Genomic DNA, 20,207 nt, shown 5'->3' with positions numbered 1-20,207 from the left:
AAGCCCAATTACCTAAAGAAGGTACTGATCCATGAAGGGAAAGTGATGCCAGTGAGGCAGCAGATATGTGATGGACAGTCTTAAATGTACTAGACCAGGGGTGTCCAATCTTTTCTGCAAAGGGCCAGTGTGGGTGCAGGTTTTCATTTCAATCAAGCAGGAGGCACTCCTGATTCCACCCGTTTAATCGGTTTAGGTTGGCTTTCAATAGACTCAGATGTGGCTTCTGCTTGGTTGGAATGTAAACCTGCACCCACACCGGCCATTTCCCAATAAGATTGGACACCCCTGCACTAGACCCTTGCAATAGAACCTGGGTCTAGGGGCATGGAATGTCATTTCATTGGTGGTGAAAGAGCCTGAGCTAGTGCATGAGATGGAAAGGAATGGACTAGATATGTGTTTACATCGAAACCTAGTATGGACTCTACTGATCACCACTGATCACCACTTGATGGTGAGTTATAGCTGTCGCACAGGGCACTGACCTGATTTACCAGTAAACCCAGGAGAGCTTACCAGCCTGCTCCCATTTAACTCCCACCTTTAAAGGCACTTCTCCCTTTTACCACATGAGGTTGGAGACATTGAAAGTAAAATGACCATGTTCAAGTCTGCAGTTGTAGTGCCCTAGGATGTTCTGGTGGACACCAGTGGTGGGGAAGCCATCAAGCTCAAAGTAATGCACACAGAGGGCTCTCCTGATTGAACTGATGGATATAGGAGCGCCAGAAGGGCTGCAGCAAAAGCAGCTGTATATGCAGTATCCTTAAAATGTTCTGGCAAATCATTCTGCACCACAAGAGGGGGCGAAGAAACCATGCACAATCTCAACTATGTAGGTGAAGGGGAATGTTGACCTCTGCTGGAGATATGTTCTTCAAAGTTGGAAGGAGCACTTGAATAACTCCTTAACCCAATGAACATGTCCTCCCTTCAGGAGGCAGTGCCAGAAATATCTGGTGTTTTGGAGTCCATCTCCGTGGCTGAGGTTACTACGGCAGTTAGAACACATCATGGCAACAAGGCTGTATTGGTGGATGAGATTTGGCTAGAAATTATAGTGAAATCACACTCCTCAGCCGCCAGGGGAAATGCCAGTCTATGCCAGAGTTATGGAGAGGAGAATCCATCTGATAGTTGGAAAAGATCCAGGAGAAACAGCAGTGGGTTTGCCCAGGCTTTGGAACAGTGGGCCAGCTCTTTATTCATGCACAGCTTTGTGAGGGGGCTTGAGAGTATACTAATCCAATCTGCGTGTTGCTTGTGGTTTGGGTCAGTATATCATAGAATCTGGTCTCTGTATGAGCAGAGTTATGTCTGCTTTTTTGCCATTAATGATTAAATGATGTTGTTTTCTTATCACCATCCAAAGTGGCTCTCCAACATTCACTCGATTGTCTGAGGCCATACTTCTCTACAGGAAAATTCCCCTGGTGGAGTTGGAGTACTTTGGGATCTTGTTCATGGAAAATGTGAACTTGAGATTGGCTAGCTGATTGTGTTCTGCATCAGTGTTACAGTTATTGTACTAGTCTGTAGTGGTGAAACAGGTTTTCAGATAAAGCTCTCTATTTAACAACCCATGTCTCTATCCTCACCAGTGGTCGCAAGCTGTGGGTAGTGATTGAAAGAATAAGCTTGTGTGTACAGACAGTGTAAATAAAGGTGAGAACCTTGGCAATATGGGAGATCCTCAGAATCAAGCCACTGCTCCTCTGAATTGAGAGGAGCCAGTTGAGGTTATGCCCCCATAGTCAGCTCCCATTGGAGCTGTATCTGGCATATCCCATTGGAGAGAGATTGGGTTTTGGAATGGCTGGGGATCCCACTGGAGGAGTTGAAATTAAAAAGTAAAGTAAATTGATAGAGAAGTCTGGACTGACTTCAGCCTGTTGCCACTGCATATCACCAAGAAAAGTGGAACGTAAATGAATGAATGAACAAATAATTCTGCCAACTGGCACACTTGACTTGAAAACTTGAAGTTAGGCAGCAAAAAAAAGAGTATGAAAATGCATGGCTTTACTGCTAAAGCAATTATTGTGTTTTTAAAAGAAGCATATGTATTTGGCATTTTGAAAAATGCTTGGCATGAAACAGGGGTTTCCCAAGTAGCACTCGTAAATCCATGTACATACAAGTAAGTCACAGAGAAAAATGTATGTTGGAAGTGATCCAAACACTGCTTTTATTATATCGTTACAATGCACATGTACAGTATCTCACAAAAGTGAGTACACCCCTCACATTTTTGTAAATATTTGATTATATCTTTTAATGTAACAACAGTGAAGAAATGACACTTTGCTACAATATAAAGTAGTGAGTGTACAGCTTGTGTAACAGTGTAAATTTGCTGCCACCTCAAAATAATTGAACACACAGCCATTAATCTCTAAACCGCTGGCAACAAAAGAGAGTACACCCCTAAGTGAAAATGTCCAAATTGGGCCCAAAGTGTCAATATTTTGTGTGGCCATCATTATTTTCCAGCACTGCTGTAACCCTCTTGGGCATGGAGTTCACCAGAGCTTCACAGGTTGCCACTGGAGTCCTCCATGACGACATCACAGAGCTGGTGGATATTAGAGACCTTGTGCTCCTCCACCTTCCATTTGAGGATGCCCCACAGATGCTCAATAGGGTTTAGGTCTGGAGACATGCTTGGCCAGTCCATCACCTTCACCCTCAGTTTCTTTAGCAAGGCAGTGGTCATCTTGGAGGTGTGTTTGGGGTCGTTATCATGTTGGAATATTGCCCTGCGGCCCAGTCTCCGAAGGGAGGGGATCATGCTCTGCTTCAGTATGTCGGCAGCACTCATGCCCCAGACCATGACACTCTCACCACCATGCTTGACTATAGGCAAGACACACTTGTCTTTGTACTCCTCACCTGCTTGCTGCCACACACGCTTGACACCAACTGTCTCATCAGACCACAGGACATAGTTCCAGTAATCCATGTCCTTAGTCTGCTTGTCTTCAGCAAACTGCTTGCGGGCTTTCTTGTGCATCATCTTTAGAAGAGGCTTCCTTCTGGGAGGACAGCCATGCAGACCAATTTGATGCAGTGCACGGCGCATGGTCTGAGCACTGACAGGCTGACCCCCCACCCCTCCAACCTCTGCAGCAATGCTGGCGGCACTCATGTGTCTATTTCCCAAAGACAACTTCTGGATATGACGCTGAGTACGTGCACTCAACTTCTTTGGTCAACCATGGCAAGGCCTGTTCTGAGTGGAACCTGTCCTGTTAAACCGCTGTATGGTCTTGGCCACCATGCTGCAGCTTAGGGTCAGGGTCTTATAGCCTAGGCCATCTTTATGTAGAGCAACAATTCTTTTTTTCAGATCCTCAGAAAGTTCTTTGCCATGAGGTGACATATTGAACTTCCATTGACCAGTATGAGGGAGTGTGAGAGCGATGACAGCAAATTTAACACACCTGCACCCCATTCACACCTGAGACCTTGTAACACTAACAAGTCACATGACACAGGGGAGGGAAAATGGCTAATTGGGCCCAATTTTGACATTTTCACTTAGGGGTGTACTCACTTTTGCTGCCAGCGGTTTAGACATTAATGGCTGTGTGTTCAGTTATTTTGAGGGGACAGCAAATTTACACTTTTACACAAGCTGAACACTCACTACTTTACATTGTAGCAAAGTGTCATTTCTTCAGTGTTCTCACATTAAAAGGTATAATCAAATATTTACAAAAATGTGAGGGGTGTACTCAGTTTTGTGTGATACTTTATTGTCACATTAAAGAGCTTTTATTTGATTACTTGATGGTAATATAGGATATGAATTTAAATCATATGTAAAAAAACCCCCTGCAATTTATTATTTTATATCTGTGCAGAAAGGGAGGGGAATTAGAAAGAAGATTATATTTAAGTTTAAAAGTCTAAAATACTTTCTTTTACTTTTAACAGCTAAAATAGAGCTTGTGTTTCATGCATGAATGACCGATTAAACAAGTTCAAGGTGGGGTTGGATGCTACTTTATGAGCATGAAGTCTCTTTTTGAAATGCTTACTGGTAGCTGAATCTTTAATCCCACCTCTTTTGATGTCAGGTGTGGAGATGCAGCACAGAAGGATAGCTTTGTAAAAAGTTTACCATGGGTCAGTAGGTGAGCTGAATTGATGTCTTTTTTGACATTTCCAGCATATGAAAATTTTTACAGCAATTTTCAGCAATGAAAACCTTTAATTTAACCTTTTAAATTAGACTTGACAATGAATTAACACTGCATAAATGATCAATTATCTGCAACACAGGTATCGACTCTGTCTATTCTGACAATACATTTCATGACCAATTTAAAACAAAACAAACTGGGGCATTCAGTGTCCTTTCAAAGGTAGCGTGACAGTGTGTGTGTGGTTCTTATGATCTATGGCAAACCCTTTGTTCTTTCTTTTTTTTAACCAAGGTGAAAACAGAAAGATCTTATCTATGGATAAAGGCAAAGATCATCATGGAGTATTCAGACGTAATGAGTGGACCACCAAGTAAAGATCTTCATAGAGGAATACAGGCATAATGATATGTCCCTAGTTCTTCATGTTAAGATACTCAAGATCAAGCTCTCCTTGGTAGCTAAGATAAGCTAAGAGACAAACCAAGATCTTGTGGCACTTTGTGTCAGCTAGATATGGTGATAGAACATAATGATAAGTATCATGAAAGAACCTCATCCTTGATGTTTTTTTTTCATATTCTTTTCTCCAACACCACCACCATAATCCTGACAGAGGAACTTCAAGAACTGAAGAGCTGGCAGAAAAATAGACGTATTTGGTGGACTGGCAAGTTTTTGCCATTGACAGGAGAAAGACATGTGAAAAAAGTGAAACTGATGAGTTTATATATAATCTATTATTATTATTATTATTATTATTATTATTATTATTATTATTATATAAGATTTAACATGTATATAAAATCATATATTTAAATCAATATTTCAAGTTTTCTCTAGGAGATGGCAAAAAGATAAGGGTACTATAGTAGCTTGTCATATTCATAAGCAACCAGCAATTTAAGCTTCTAATATGTGGCATAAACTGAATGACATAAATAAACAACAAAGATAAACAAGCCTACAGAACACCTGACAGTGTTACCTGAGAACATATGTCTGTATTGATTTGCAGATTGTGAATCTTTTTTCCATAGTCAGTCTGTACATCATGTTGTAATTTCACTGAGTGGAATCTTACAAAATCTAGTTAGAAGAGTATAAAAAGCACAATTCTATTATTTTTCTAGGTAAATGTCAGCTTAGACCACTAATAATAATCAGTTTAAGGAATTATAATGCATAAAGCAACAACAACAACAACAACCTCGCCTACTTGCATAAAAACTTCCTGGGTAAGGTTTTGAAAAAAGAAGACGTTTTAAGGTACTGCCCAACCAAGTGTTTATGCCTAACCAAGCATTCCAGTCAGTAGCTTTATCTGGCAAAAATATAAGGCCCATTTAGGAACATTAGCAGTTTTGCACCACAGTGTCCACCATAATGCAAGATACAACAGATGCTTAAATACTAAATTTATAAAGTCCCAGTCTAATGTCTCTGAAATACTCTGTGGGAATTTTGTGAGATTAAGATTGCTACCATACTTAATCTTCTATCTACACTGCATAACACAGTTCCAATAGCTTATAATGTTACCCTGTATACTCTCCTGCTCTTGCAAAAACACACTAACCCTGTGTTATCAGTTCCAAATGACAGCGGACATCAACGTCAAGCTTTAAAGGGTTATTTCCTCTTACTTGGTATGTTACCTATATGCACTGAAGCCAATATTATAGCTGTCATCTTCCTGAGTGCTGCTGCCATAAAGGAATCTTTTGTTCTGGTTGTAACTTAGACATTGTTAAGCTCTCAGGTGCACAAAGTATGCTGAAGAATGGAATAGTATATGTGCTTGTGAACATGGTATAACTGTTTCCTGTTGAAAGAGCAGGATTCCTTAGCAACTGCTTGCTACATGTTTTATCCCTTGTTGACTTTCCTAGAACATCATGTTATCCACAGAGCTCAAGCTCAGATACTATAGATTTGAACAAAGCTAGATGTGAAGCTACATGTGAAAGGTGTTCTTTTTCAGTTTAGATGTTCTTTCAGTGTCATTTTCTGCCAGAATGTTAACACAAATATGTGATGCCTTAACAGTGACTAAATACACCTTGCACACTTTTGCCTGAGGGCTATGAATTCTGTTGACTGTTATGTTCGGTCACCATAGGTGAAGCTTATTGTTGGTCTCACCCCCTCCCCTCCACATTTTAAAGGGGAGAAATGCTTTTGTTTGATAGTTGGGGGGGGGGGGGGGGGGGGTGCATGGATAAACATGGCTTCAGCTCTTCAGAACCTCAAAAAAGGTCCTTAATATGTTCTGAGCTCAACTTTGATCTGCTTGTTCTTACACATATGCCATGAGCTTTACAAAGGTGAGTATATATATTTTTTTATCTTGTGCTTGGTCTTTGTCAGTTGCTAGATTGCTGTAATTTGAGGAGTTCAAAAAAGGTGGCAATACACAGTTGCCATTCTTTTGTCCAGTAACTATAATAAATATACAGTAAATCTGACAGAAAGATACAGACTTACATCACAGTTTGTGCCTCTGTTCACAGTCATCTGTTTTACAACCAGTCTGTACATCCAGTTGTAATGCCATATCTCATTAAATCCAACTCAAAAAGCCAATTCATTTTTTTTTCTAAGTTATGGAGTGGAACATTTCAATGTGTGATCACAAGACTATTGTTTACATAAAGTCTGTCTTTAATTTTATTTATATCTAGGAAGCTGTCAGCTTAGACCACCTCAAGCTGCCAAGATGCCAATCTCCCCTTTGGTGCTTGAATACTTTGTTGTAATATTTGAAGTTAATCTCATTTTGAATCCATTTTGGGATATCCAATCTCTTCCTTTCTTCTTATTCCAATTGAAGACCCATCTGTCCATCAGGGTTATGAGATTTTATTATTGCAGGTTTGTGACAAGGTGGTGGGAAGATGGCCGGCTACTTGACAGCAGTATTGTGATGCCTCTTAGATTAGACTGACTGCAATAAAACAAGCACCTGCATGGGGAGTGATTATATTGCAGCCTCACTCACTGAAGCAACCCTGATCCAGCATTTCCTTCTGTACAAAATAATGGCCCCTTCACCATGCAATCAATGCATTTGGGGCAAATAAAGTAGGGAATTTGAAGGCTGTGTAATCTCAATGAATCTGAGACTTTAAATATATTTTAATCTATTAATATCTTGAATGACATATCACAAACCCTGTTTACTCATTAATTTGAATGGAATATTATGGCAGAAATGTAACTGCAGGAATGCACAAGAGATGTAAGGCACCGTGGATGTATGTACATATTACTCAGCCATAATTTTCATAATTTTGTCAATATACACTGCTCTCTCACAAATGGAGCTATGAAATAACTGAATTTTAGGAGAAAGACCACTCCCAAAGCTCCACCTTGTTCCTAGTTAACTTCCTATGAAATCCCTTTCTCTTTCTCCACTAGTAACAAGTTTCTGCACCCAGCATCCAGTAGTCTCATCACTTCTATTCAAAAATTCATACCCAAGAGCTTTTAGTGTGGGGAATGGCTATGTAGCACAAAGCAGAAGCTGTCCAGAACTCAAGTCCAAGTTCTCAGAGTTCCCCTCACTGTTTAAAGTTCTGTTCTTCATGTGATTTAGTTGAGGGTGCAGTCTGCACTTGTAAAAATACTGGTGCAGGCAGTCATTAAGCGATGATATTATAATAGCCATCTATATTAGAGACGGCAATGTTATATATCAGTAGACACTCCATTTATACTTTCCTGTGCATTTTCACCCATGGATTGAGAGATGTTTCCACAGAGAAACATGGCTACAGTGATATCACTTCACAAAATGATATTAAGAACTATAAATTCTAACTGGTTGATGATAAATACCCTTCATTTAAAAGCATATATTACCCAAGAAGAAATATCATATTTGGATATATTTAATCTGATTTACATTTGTTGTTTCAATTCATAGTCAAACAAATTATTATTTTGTAAATCATAAACAGTAAATAAATAAATAAAATAAATAAAATAATAATAATAATTAAAAAAAAAAACCCTGAAGACTTTAATAACTGATCCTAAGCTCAAATTTCTAATTCACCATCACTCACTGCAGACATTCCTTCATATGTCACATGGCATATATCTTATCACCTGGTGTAGCATCTTGTTGTGGTAGCTTGTGCTGCCTTTGATATCGGAGAGCATGGAGGTTTCACCTAAATAAAGGCCCCTTTGTACTCCACTGATTAACTTCTGTACATGAGCTGTTTGATAAGATGAAAAAGTCTCCTTCCTGCATGCAAACATGAATTTGTTAGATTTGTTTTTATTTTGGAGTGAAAAGGTTGCATTTTATGAAACACCTAAAGTGTTAATCTGTGCATTTCTATTATTCAATGATGATGCACTTTTATATTCTTAGAAAATTTCTTTAAAATTGCTCTGTACTCCAACAAATTAGATTTGGAATGAAACAGTTACTATGAGTATAAAGCTCAATTGCTCAACTGCTCAAAATTGAAATTTTATTAGAGTTTATTTCTATTTATCAATGTCAATATCAATCAAGCATACAACATATAATCTTATGCATAAACATTTATTTCTGAGACCCAAAGCTGTAACATATTAAATAAAACAGTATTCTTACTATTTGCAACCCTTGTGACTGCCCAAAATCTTTCCCACATACTTTACTAGGCAATGGGCATCTTCCTGGTGATGCTTTGTGAGGCCTGTAATGTACTCACTTTCATTCCAACCTTGTTTTGGAGGCTTTTTGTCTTTAACTGTGGGGATTGAAGATGGACTAAGTGAGTCAAGACCATTCTACTTTTGGGCCATGAGTAATGACATACACTGTATGGCCCATTCAGCCACAAAAGAATTTGTGAGGCCAGCCATTAATGTCAGGCAAGAAAGTCTGGTGTACATTCAGCGTTCCATTTCATCCCAAAATTGTTCAATGGGGTTGAGGTCAGGGCTCTGTGCAGGACACTTTGAGTTCTTCCACACCAAATTGGCAAACCATGTCTTTATGGAGCTTGCTTTGTGAACAGGGGCATTGTAATACTACAACATATTTGGGCTAGGCTTGTTAATTCCAGTGAGGACAAAGACATTCTAGGCAATTGTGTGCTTTCAACTTTGTGGAAACAGTTTGAGGAAGGCCAATTTATGGGTTTGATGGTCAGGTGTTCACATACTTTTGGGCATATAATGCAATTGCTGTTTTGTCCTTCTGCAAAGTAAAGCACCTGTTACTGATTTTTTTTTATCCATCCTGCTACTGCTGTCATCAATAACATTATCAAAAAGACAACTGAACCAGTTTAATTGCATCAGTCCATGAATATTTTCTTCATTCTCTACACTTTCCCAATGACACCAATTTGGTAGTAATTAATAGTTGCCTGGACTAATATACAGGCTTTTTACTCATGTTTTGGCAAAACTCTATATGGCCTTACTGTTCTTTCTTATCATTGGCTTGTATCTTAAGTATTGTTTGTTCATTCTCTACTGTGGTCATCTGCATACTATCAGATTGTTAGATGTTACTAAGCCCATCTGTGTGGTTGCTTTTTAATTCATTCTGATAGTTATACCTCAATATAGCCTGCTTTACTGTCATTTACACTTCTTTTGAAAACAACCACAGATTCCAGATGCAGTTGTCCCATGTAACATTAAGTCTAAAACACAGCTCACTAAGAAACATTCAAGTAACAATTTAAACTACTTATGTTGTTGAAGAAATGAAGTATACAGTATATTAAAATGGCTAGGATTCCTAAATGGCTCATCCAGTATAGAGACAGATTTACATGCTCTTGAATTAAAGGTATAATTTAACCTCAATTTGCTTGAGTACAGGGCCAAACTCCTGTCTAATTACTTACAAACTACTCTGTGTTTAGATGTATATAATACTAGCGCTTTAGTTGTCACTGTGGCAGGAGTACCTGTTTTGAACATGCATGCAGAACATACCTAGTACTTATGAAAAGTGCTCCTTTGATAAACTGTTGGTACAAATGAGCCATTTGAATTTGTCAGACATAAACTTTCATAGTAGTATATTGGCCTGAGGCCACGTTTGTAGAAGTAGAAGGGAAAACATATCAAGTTTAATTTGAAGGTGTTTTATAGAAACTTACTTGACTCTTTATAGAGAGATTTCCTGATGTCTTCGGTTTGTACCAAAAAACGTACAGTTACTTCATTTGTTTAAATAACATCAATTGAATATTATGCTACTCTGGGTTCAGTGTCCATAAGGATACTTTTACTTGAAAGTGTAATAAAGTACTGTTGATCTTAATTTAATAACTAAGATCTCTGTTAGGTGCTCTTTTTTCTAATATCCTCAAACTTTTTTTTCCTACCTCACTTGATCAACTCTCTGCCAGGGGATTTCCTTTCTTCAGAAGCTTTCCAAATTACTATGAAGGTGGTTTAGTGTTGTGCCGAAGTGTCTGTTTGAAGTTGGTCTCTTCAAGTCTGGTTTTCACTCCAGGTGGACAAATCTGCCACAAATAAGATGTGCAATAAAATTTCATGGCCAATCCAGTCTAGCACATTGTCTTGCCAGTGTCTCACCGGCATAGAAAAAAAAGATGATGACATGATAACTGACATTTAAAAACCAGTTTGGAGAGGAATAATGTTGTCTTCTCACTTTCATTCATAATTTTTTTTTTTTTTTTTTGGCTAAGACCTCATGGGAGGTTTGGCAGCTGACATACAATTGCAATGTCTTTATTTTCATTTTGACCAGATGCCAAGTACTTGTGGTGTAGAATATAAAGTTCACCAAAGGAGGCCTTGTTGAAATTAAAAACTGACAGGAAGAGAATGTGCAGTGCTTAAAAAATACACTATATATTCAAATGTTTGTGGACACCTGACAATTACACACGCATAAATCTATTCTTCTGGGAAGGATTTCCACTAGATTTTGGAGCATGGCTGTAGGGATTTGCTCATTCTGATACAAGAGCAAATAGTGAGGTCAGGCACTGATGTCAGGCGAGGAGGCCTGGTGTAAATTCAGCATTCCAGTTCATCCCAAAGGTGTTCAGTGGGGTTGAGGTCAGGGCTCAGTACAGGCCACTTGAGTTCTTCCACTCCAACCATGGCAAACCATGTCTTCATGGACCTCTCTTTGTGCACAGGGGCAGTGTCATACTGGAACATGCTTGGGCATCTTAGTTCAGTGAAGGTAACCTGTAACACTACAGCCTACAAAGACATCCTGTACAGCTGTGTGCTTCCAATGTTGTGGCAACAGTTTGGAGAAGAACTACATATAGGTGTGATAGTCAGGTGTCCACAAACCTTTGGCCATATAGTGTATGTGCATCTAAACTACTGACCTGATGCCTTTTCCCAAACAACTTTTAGGTTAATCTCACTAATATGTTAATAACTAATAATTACACTGTCTTTTATGGCTTGTTAGACATCAGGTTACTCTGTTATCTAGAACATATTTTGTAATTTATGTGTAATTTGTTAATTTCATTAACCTTATTAGCTCTCCTTGCTACATGCAAACACGTCTGAGTACTTGCTGGGACTTGCCATGTTCAGTTCTGTTTTTACAGAGGGACATCATGAGAGCATTTTAATTACAGCTGTATACACCGACAGGTGGCCTCTCTGTTTGATATTCACACTGTGATCCTGTGTAATTCACAATTAAAAACTGTCACATAGAAGCGCAATATGTGCACACTGTATTTTAAAAATAAACATACTGTAGATATTAGATGTTTATGGTTTATACCAATGTTGTGAACATCAGTAAAAATGTATAGAATTTATGTTTAATGTAAAAACCATAACAATAATTGTGCATATATGTCTTATGCTGAAGGTCTATACTGCATGTTAGAATAGAGGTTTTCTGTAAAGTTCACTGTAAAGGGCAATCGGTAATATAAATACATTCAATTTATTTATTAATTAAAAAAACAATAATTTTCTGTTCATGAACAGTGAAACAGTGGGACCATGAGGTGGAAGTACTGTGACAGCAGGAACTCAAACACCTGCATGAGAAGTGATTTTTCCTTATTTTTCCTTATCAATAAGACATCAATAGGTTCACAAGGTTATTTTCAAACAATCGAAGATATTTGCATTTAGACAACAAGCAATCAGCCATGCCAATAGAAATCTTTGTATTTTTTCTGAATGAAATTGGAATCTATAAAGAAATCGAATCCCAATTTGATCAATAACATGACCAAAATATTCAGATGACCAATTTCAGCAAATACAGTGAATATGTATATACAGTGAATATATATATATATATATATATATATATATATATATATATATATATATATATATATATATATATATATATATATATATATATATATAAAACAACATTTTAGCGTAATATCGCATTTGTTCAGATAAAATAAAAGAACATATCAGTTTAACACGCATCACAATTTATGACTGGCTGTCTACAATTGTTACTCTAAGCACACCACAAACCATGCTGCCCCAGCTTAGCAAAAACTGTATGTGTCTCCCACACAGTTTAAGAGTTGGAAATTAGCGGTTGCATGAAAAAGTAAACCCTGATTTATTTTTTCTTCCAGTGGGCACAATGTGTTTTCTGAATTGAACTGAGGTAGTCAGTTAAAGTGCTATGTTACCCAGGACATTCTTTTAACCTATCAGTTTTCCCTGTGTGTAAAACCAAACTCTACTAAACCCCCTTTTCTTTTGCTCAACTCTTGTTTTGTTATTTTACCTGACAGTCCAGGTGTGAAAGGGGTGAGGCCATGAAAAACATTCAATTTTGTAAGCTTGTCATGAAAGAATCCATTGATTGACCTCTACATGCACAATGACAAATGGGTTAGCAATTTTCCGCCTCACTTATGGGCAACAATGCACATTTCCACTTTCACTTGGATGCAGTGAGTGTATCGTGTGCATACCTTTCTCAGGTTCGGCAAACAGTTCAGCAGACTCCATGCCAACAAACAGGACTAAACTTTAAATCAGTTGTGCACATATCTGGCATTTGATCAAATTCTCCATGTTAGAAAAATAGCTTTTTCTAGTCAACTGTGACTTATATATGTCAACATAAAGGCCATAAATAGTACTTATGTACCAGAAATATGCTGTGTTGAGAAATGTAGTAGTTAATGCCTTAGCCTAACTTTTTGGACATAGATGGACTCATTTGAAGAGGCTTACCACAGTTCTTTTTTTCCTGCTGTGCTATGCAATCAATTTCTAATGATTTCTTTTGTCATTCAGGGATGTTATTCCATGTTTTGGCTGCTGATTGAATTACTCCCAAGCGCCTGAAGAATGTTTTAGGTGAAAACTATGGAAATTAACCAATTGACCTTTTTCCTGACCCTTTCAATAGGAGAACCCTGTGGGAAAAGTCACTCTAATGCAAGAAAATCAAAGAGAACTTTGAGCCCAAAGACCTGCAGGCAATCTCACCTAAAATTCCCACATGTGAAAAATGATACTACATCATACAAAACCCATGAATAAACAACAAAGAAAGGCACAACAGTGGTTATAACACTAACCAAAAGAGTCCTGAAATGATCATCACAAAACGTTCTTATGCAAAAGGTCTGGAAAAATAATAAACTCGCTTACAAAAATAACAATGTTTGGCACATTTATGTATTTTTAGGTGTAATCACTGTGTCCTGTAGGGGTAACCTGTCACAGTGCTGAGAGTCTAATTGATGCCTCATGCTTTCAGGCACAATTATTTGTGCCCAAATGTCAAGACCTAATTTGTAGCTTTACACCTTGGACGCATGGGCCAAAGGCTCTGAGCTGGACTCTGATGGGAGATACTGGGTGGTTTGCTCAGCAGATGTGGGGTGGTCTGGGTGAAGTGGTGAAGAATGATCCATTTCAAGAAAAGAAGCACATTGCCTGAGGTTTTGTGAATCTACAGGGAGAAACTCAAAACAGGGCAATTTCAGGCAACTATGGAAAAGTCAGTGGAGGGCTTTCACTGTTTTGTTGTTTTCTTCTGTTTGTTTCCTATGTATGTATGTATGTATGTATGTGTGTGTGTGTGTGTGTGTGTGTGTGTGTGTGTGTGTGTGTGTGTGCATGTGTGTATGTATATACGATGCCCTCCATTAATATTGGCACCCTTGGTAAATATGAGCAAAGAAGGCTGTGAAAAATTGTCATTATTGTTTAACCTTTTGATCTTTTGTTAAAAAAATTAATAAAAATACCTTTGTTAAATATAGGTGTGTAACAATTATTGGCACCCTGTTTGTCTATATTTTGTGCTACCTCCCTTTGCCAAGATAACAGCTCTGTCTTCTATAATGCCTGATATGCTTAGAGAATACATGGCAAGGGATCTGAGATCATTCCTCCATACAGAATCTCTCCAGATGCTTCAAATTTCAAGGTCCATGCTGGTGGACTCTCCTCTTCAGTTCACCATATAGGCTTTCTTAGGGGACTGAGATGACCATGGCAGGACCTTGATTTTGTGGTCAGTAAACCATTTTTGTGTTGATTTTGATGTATGTTTTGAATCACTGCCCTGCTGGAAGATCCAACCATGGCCCATTTTAAACTTTTTGGCAGAGACAGTCAGGTTTCCATTTAATATCTGTTGATATTTGATAGAGTCCATGATGCCATGTATCCTAACAAAATGTCCATGTCCTCTGGCAGAAAAACAGACCTAAACATTAAAGAGCCACCATATTTAACCGTGGGCATGAGGTACTTTTCCATATGACTACATCTCTGAGTGCTCCAAAACCACCTCTGGTGTTGATTGCCAAAAAGCTCTATTTTGGTTTCATCTGACCATATAACCCATTCCCATTTGAAGTTCCAGTAGTGTCTGGCAAACTGAAGATGCTTGAGTTTGTTTTTGGATGAGAGTAGAGGCTTTTTCCTTGAAATCCTTCCAAACAACTTGTGGTGATGTAGGTGACTTCAGATTGTAGGTTTGGAGACTTTCTGTCCCCAAGACGCAACTAAATTCTTCAATTCTCCAGCTGTGATCCTTGGAGATTTTTTGGCCACTTAAACCATCCTCTTCACAGTGTGTTGAGACAATATAGACACATGTCCTCTTCCAGGTTGATTCATAACATTTCCAGTTGACTGGAACTTCTTAATTATTGCCCTGATCTTGGAAATGGGCATTTCAATGCTTTTGCTATATTCTTATAGCCACTTCCCATTTTGTGAAGCTCAACAACCTTTTGCCACACATCACAGCTATATTCCTTGGTCTAACTCATTGTTATGACTAAGGGAATTTGGCCTATGTGTTACCTCAAATTTATACCCATGTGAAACAGGAAGTCATGGTTGAACAATTTCCTGTTCCTAGTCGCCGAGGTGTACTAAATATTTTTTTTAAATGTCAATGGGAATATACTTCAAATATATTTTTCTTATCTGAATTCATAGGGGTGCCAATAAATGTTGCACCCCTATATTTAGCAAAGATATTTTGTATAAACCTGTGTTTTGTTTGGAATTGTTTAATAACCATGAGAGCAGAGTATTTTTGTGAATTTTTTAAACAAAAGATCAAAAGCTTCAACAATAAAGACAATTTTTCCACAGCATTCTGCAATATTAGTGGAGGGCATTGTATGTATGTATGTGTGTGTGCATGCACGCACGTTAGTGTGTGTGTGTGTGTGTGTGTGTGTGTGTGTGTGTGTGTGTGTATGCGTGTACAGTATATATGCATGTATGTAGTTTTTACATGTGATTAAAAAGGTCCAATATCGGATTCCGAAATGACACTTTCACAATTTTGTCCAAGTAAAGATTCACTAAATGTAGTGATGAGATAAAAACTCCCTTATCTCCAGACATTTCTGACACCATACTGTAAGTGTTTATCAATGGTTTCTAACTATAGGAAAGCCCCAGAGATTTTCCAAAACACGCAACCATTGGCTGGCTGTTATACATCTTGCTAAGGTCTCCATAGCAATGAAAATAACAGATGAAACATTCCCACTGCAGTTGACATGTTTAAAGTCAAGACAAATAAATATACTGAGCTTAAATACATAAATATACAGAGCCAAAGACCTCAAGAATGACATGCCAAAAACATATATGACTTTTGATGTACTATGTATGGTGAAGAATCACTCTTAAGTAATCCCTTCATTGTCTTGAATATATGCTATGAATTTCCTACCCAGTTCAGTAGACCAACACTGTTCGGTGCTAAGCCATGTAAACAGGATTGCATTGTACTTTGGTTTTAAGGAGGTAATTTACTCTTAAAGGGCTCTAAATAAATACTTGCTGTGTGTATTGTCAGACACCACCCTTATGCAAACATATACCTATCCTTAGAAGAATCTACTGCTTAAATCAGCAGGTGAGCCTTAGTCCCATCCCCAGGGCTCTTCCCTGGTCAGTCTGCAAAAATACGAATTATACTTTATCATAATCCGTACGGACAACAAAGCCATGTAGGCTATGTTATTTCCATGTATCTGTGTGCACACCCTCCTCATATTCACAGCTGACAAACACAGGAGACATTGACAACTGCTAAGGGAACACCTGCACTGTCACCGAACTGCTGAGACAGAGAAAACAGGGAGAAGGAGAGACAGAGAGAGAGAGAGAGAGAGAGAGAGAGAGAGAGGGAGCCAGAGAAAGAGAGCGAGAGAGAGAGAATACATAAAAAATGCAACATCAGCCCACAGGCAGGTGTGGAAGTCAGCAATCTCTCAGTCTCTCACTCATCTCACACAACACATATGTAACTAATAAACACACACACACACACACACACACACACACACACACACACGCCCTCTGATTGGATTTCCTTCAGACCTCTTTTGGGCCGCATTTGAAGTGATGAAAATAAGGGCGCATCCATTAAGTGCATGAGATAGGCCTAAGAGAGGGCATGGATGAAGGATTTAAGTGTTGGCTATAAAGTGCCTTGGACCACCTGCTACAAGGACAAAGGCATCATTTTCACTCCAGACAGACTCCAAAACACCGGTTTAACAAATGCCAAAAAGTATTTCATAGCATCAGGTATCAAACATGTTAAATTTACTCCCTACTTTAGATGAGCTCTTGCCCAGCTGAACCTTTTACTGGACATTTAGAGCAAAGTTACCCATCTGACAAGCTTAATGGAATCAAATATCTCAGAATTTGAATTTTTAATGTGACATTATCTATTACACACACCCACACACACAAACCAAAATGCTACATTATATACGTCTGTATATATGTATTAAAAATGCAAGATGACAGTTTTCTTTTCCTTACTTTGATAGAAATATTAACATACATAGTGGAAAAGGGAAATGGATGTGTAGATCATAATTCAAGATGCTGTCGTAAATAGTTATCAAATCTGACAGTAGCTACAGTAAAGTCGTTCTAAATAGATGAAGAACTATAATGACAGAAAGGTCTGCCCATTTAGGGCCCTATAGTGTGAACCCCTCTTTGTTTCTACTCGCTGTCTCTTTCTCGCCTCCATACACTGCTCCTTGTTATAAGTTTTTTTAGAGGGGAAAATCCCACAGTATCACATAAAGGTTGGCACCATGTCGACTCCCCTGTCATGACAGCCTCTGGCTCACCATCACAGAGATGCTGAGATCACACAGCACAGCTTTCATGCTTCGACACAAATATTCATCCAAGCATTACGGAAACTGTAGCTTGATATGCTTTTTTGCTCATTGTTGTGGAAATTGCTCATTGAGCCATTCAAACACATTCAGAAAAAGAAGGTGAGCCTCAGGTATCTGAATCTCATATTGTGTAAGTGACAGTTGGTTTAATTGCAAATGCTGGTACAGACAATTAATCTCACTCTCAGACAATAACACAAAACCGTATGTCATGGATATATTGAAAAGTTGACCAAACAAATAAAACACCAGATATTACTGATATGTGCTTAAGTGGGTATGTTAAGCTTTTTTTGTTCTGAAATAGTCAGCAGAAAGGGCTTAATACTTATCAATTTGACCCCTTTTGTGCAAGACTGCCAAACCACTAGACTGCAGCTAAGGTTGAGTTTTTATTTCACCCTGATCTTGTCATTGGAAGGTTGTTACATGAGAAGGTCTCTAAAAGGAGCTTTGAAGTTGATGAGTGCTGGACAAGCCTTTTGTTCACAGCATAACTAGGGCCACGGAAAACAAACAAAGTTTTAAGGGAATATTTCTCTTTTCGAAACTTTCACTTTTCAAAGCTTCAAGTGATATATATCAATGACACGTTTCTAAAAGAGATCAAATTCTGGGGGAAAAACAAGATACTATAAAATAATCCTAAAAAAAAAAAAAAAAGAAGACAATTTTGGTTTGCTGTTATTAGTTGAACTGGCACAGAAATGGTTTTGGACCTTCTTGAAATGTGTATAGAAATAACAACCATTTTACATATGTCTGCAAAGAAAAAGTATACTTATTATATTATAGTGACAATATAAAGTAATATTTTGCACTTCCATCGTATGAACACATCTGATTTCATGCTAGCTTAAGGCACCTTCTACAGTGGATCTGATTAGATAAGTCTACATTTAGATGTAAAAATATATATTATCAAATAAATAAATACATAAAATAAATATATGTAGTGTGAACTGTATAAATAATATCCTGCTTATGTGTTCTGTTCTCCACAGCTTTCAGTCTTGACATTTCAGCACATCACATAAGTAGTGTTCCTTCAGTTTTCTCCAAAGCCAGTCAATAATAAACCAAGCCTGAAAGTAGAAAAACTTGTCATATAAATGTCCTTTCCAGCATCAGACAGGACATTTTCTCTTCTCACTATTCAGCAGCAAGCCTAATGGTAAAAAGTTTCTGTTAGACCAATGGACTCTGGGACGCCTTCTGTAGCTCTCAGCACTTAGGAAAATGTCCAGGATTGAGCACTTCACCATCATTTCTGGTTTATGCTTCCTGAAGCAAGAACCCATGTCATCTTTGTGGCACTCGTGGGTTTACCCAGGCTACTAGACACCCATACATTTCCCCTGTCCCTTTATGATTAGAACAGGGCATAACAAGCCTATTCCTCTTCATACACCAAATCTCAGCTGTGTCCTAAAACTTCTTTGTAAAGTTCAGGTACTTTATCAGGGTCTACTGGCCTGGGGAGAAAATGTGTGAACTTCTGATGTCGCCTTGATTTTGTCCCATCTCGTGGTGTTCCATCCTTGTTGAGTGCCACATAGTAGCGTGCCCCCTTTTCGCCATGTTTGTAAAGGTTGGAAGAATATGTGTTGTACCAGTTCTCTTCAAACTGTTCCCGGAAGACACACTCAGCTGTCAGTTTCTCCTACAAGCAAAAGAAAGGCAGAAAATTGAACCTTATGTAAAGTCTTAGTACAAATAAGCAGAACCTTTAAGACATGGAGAAAATTAAGTTGTGTTTTTATTTTACATCTTCATAACCTAGACACACTCTCTCTCTCTCTCTCTCTCTCTCTCTCTCTCTCTCTCACACACACACGGCATTTAGAACTATTTACAAAAACAGTCTCAGGAATACTTACAGAGCCATAGAGTTCCCCCTTGTCATTCATTCCAAGGTAGAGGCCACTGTCCACTCCTCGGATGCTGATTAATCCAACTGCAAGGCTTATGAATTCCAAAATACCTGGAGAAGAATAAATCAATTGTTCTAAGTATGTACTCTGCAGTCTAAGCCCACAGTGTAGTCACACATTGTGAGTAAGCTGTTCTGAAATACTAGCTAGGCATGATTACTACTGACTGCCTCTATTTAAATTATAAAGTTGGTCAAATTTTCAGTGATACACAGGTGTTATAGGATACTCATGCAGTTCTGCAGCGTACCTAGCCTAATAATAAATTATAATAAAAGTGTATGCAATGTTTATGCTGTATAAACAATACATAAAGTGAATAAATGCACGTTATTAACGTGCATAGATTGTAACGTTATGTAATATGAATACTTATACATTTATACACATCTGTTTGAAAATCAGTTTCAGTCTGAATTAAAGTATTGCATTAAAAACCAAACCAAACCAAACCAAACCAA

At 38.1% G+C, this 20,207-nt stretch overlaps 1 protein-coding gene across 1 annotated transcript in view; it reads right to left on the bottom strand.

Moving 5' to 3' along the window:
* Window positions 1-17,542: 17,542 nt before the first annotated feature.
* The window catches only part of fgf20b (fibroblast growth factor 20b), a 3,398-nt gene continuing 733 nt past the window's right edge, over window positions 17,543-20,207 (bottom strand). Inside the window, exons 2-3 of the mRNA XM_017473509.3 lie at window positions 19,693-19,796; window positions 17,543-19,475 (exon numbers count right to left, since the gene is read on the bottom strand). Coding sequence (XP_017328998.1) covers window positions 19,230-19,475; window positions 19,693-19,796 — 350 coding nt within the window. The 3' untranslated portion in view covers window positions 17,543-19,229. The remainder of the gene's footprint in view (window positions 19,476-19,692; window positions 19,797-20,207) is intronic.

The sequence above is a fragment of the Ictalurus punctatus genome, chromosome 8, assembly GCF_001660625.3.
Source record: "Ictalurus punctatus breed USDA103 chromosome 8, Coco_2.0, whole genome shotgun sequence".
NCBI classification, from domain to species: Eukaryota; Metazoa; Chordata; class Actinopteri; order Siluriformes; family Ictaluridae; genus Ictalurus; species Ictalurus punctatus.
Note: the sequence above shows the minus strand (reverse complement) of the source record. Positions and strands in the feature narration are given on the sequence as shown.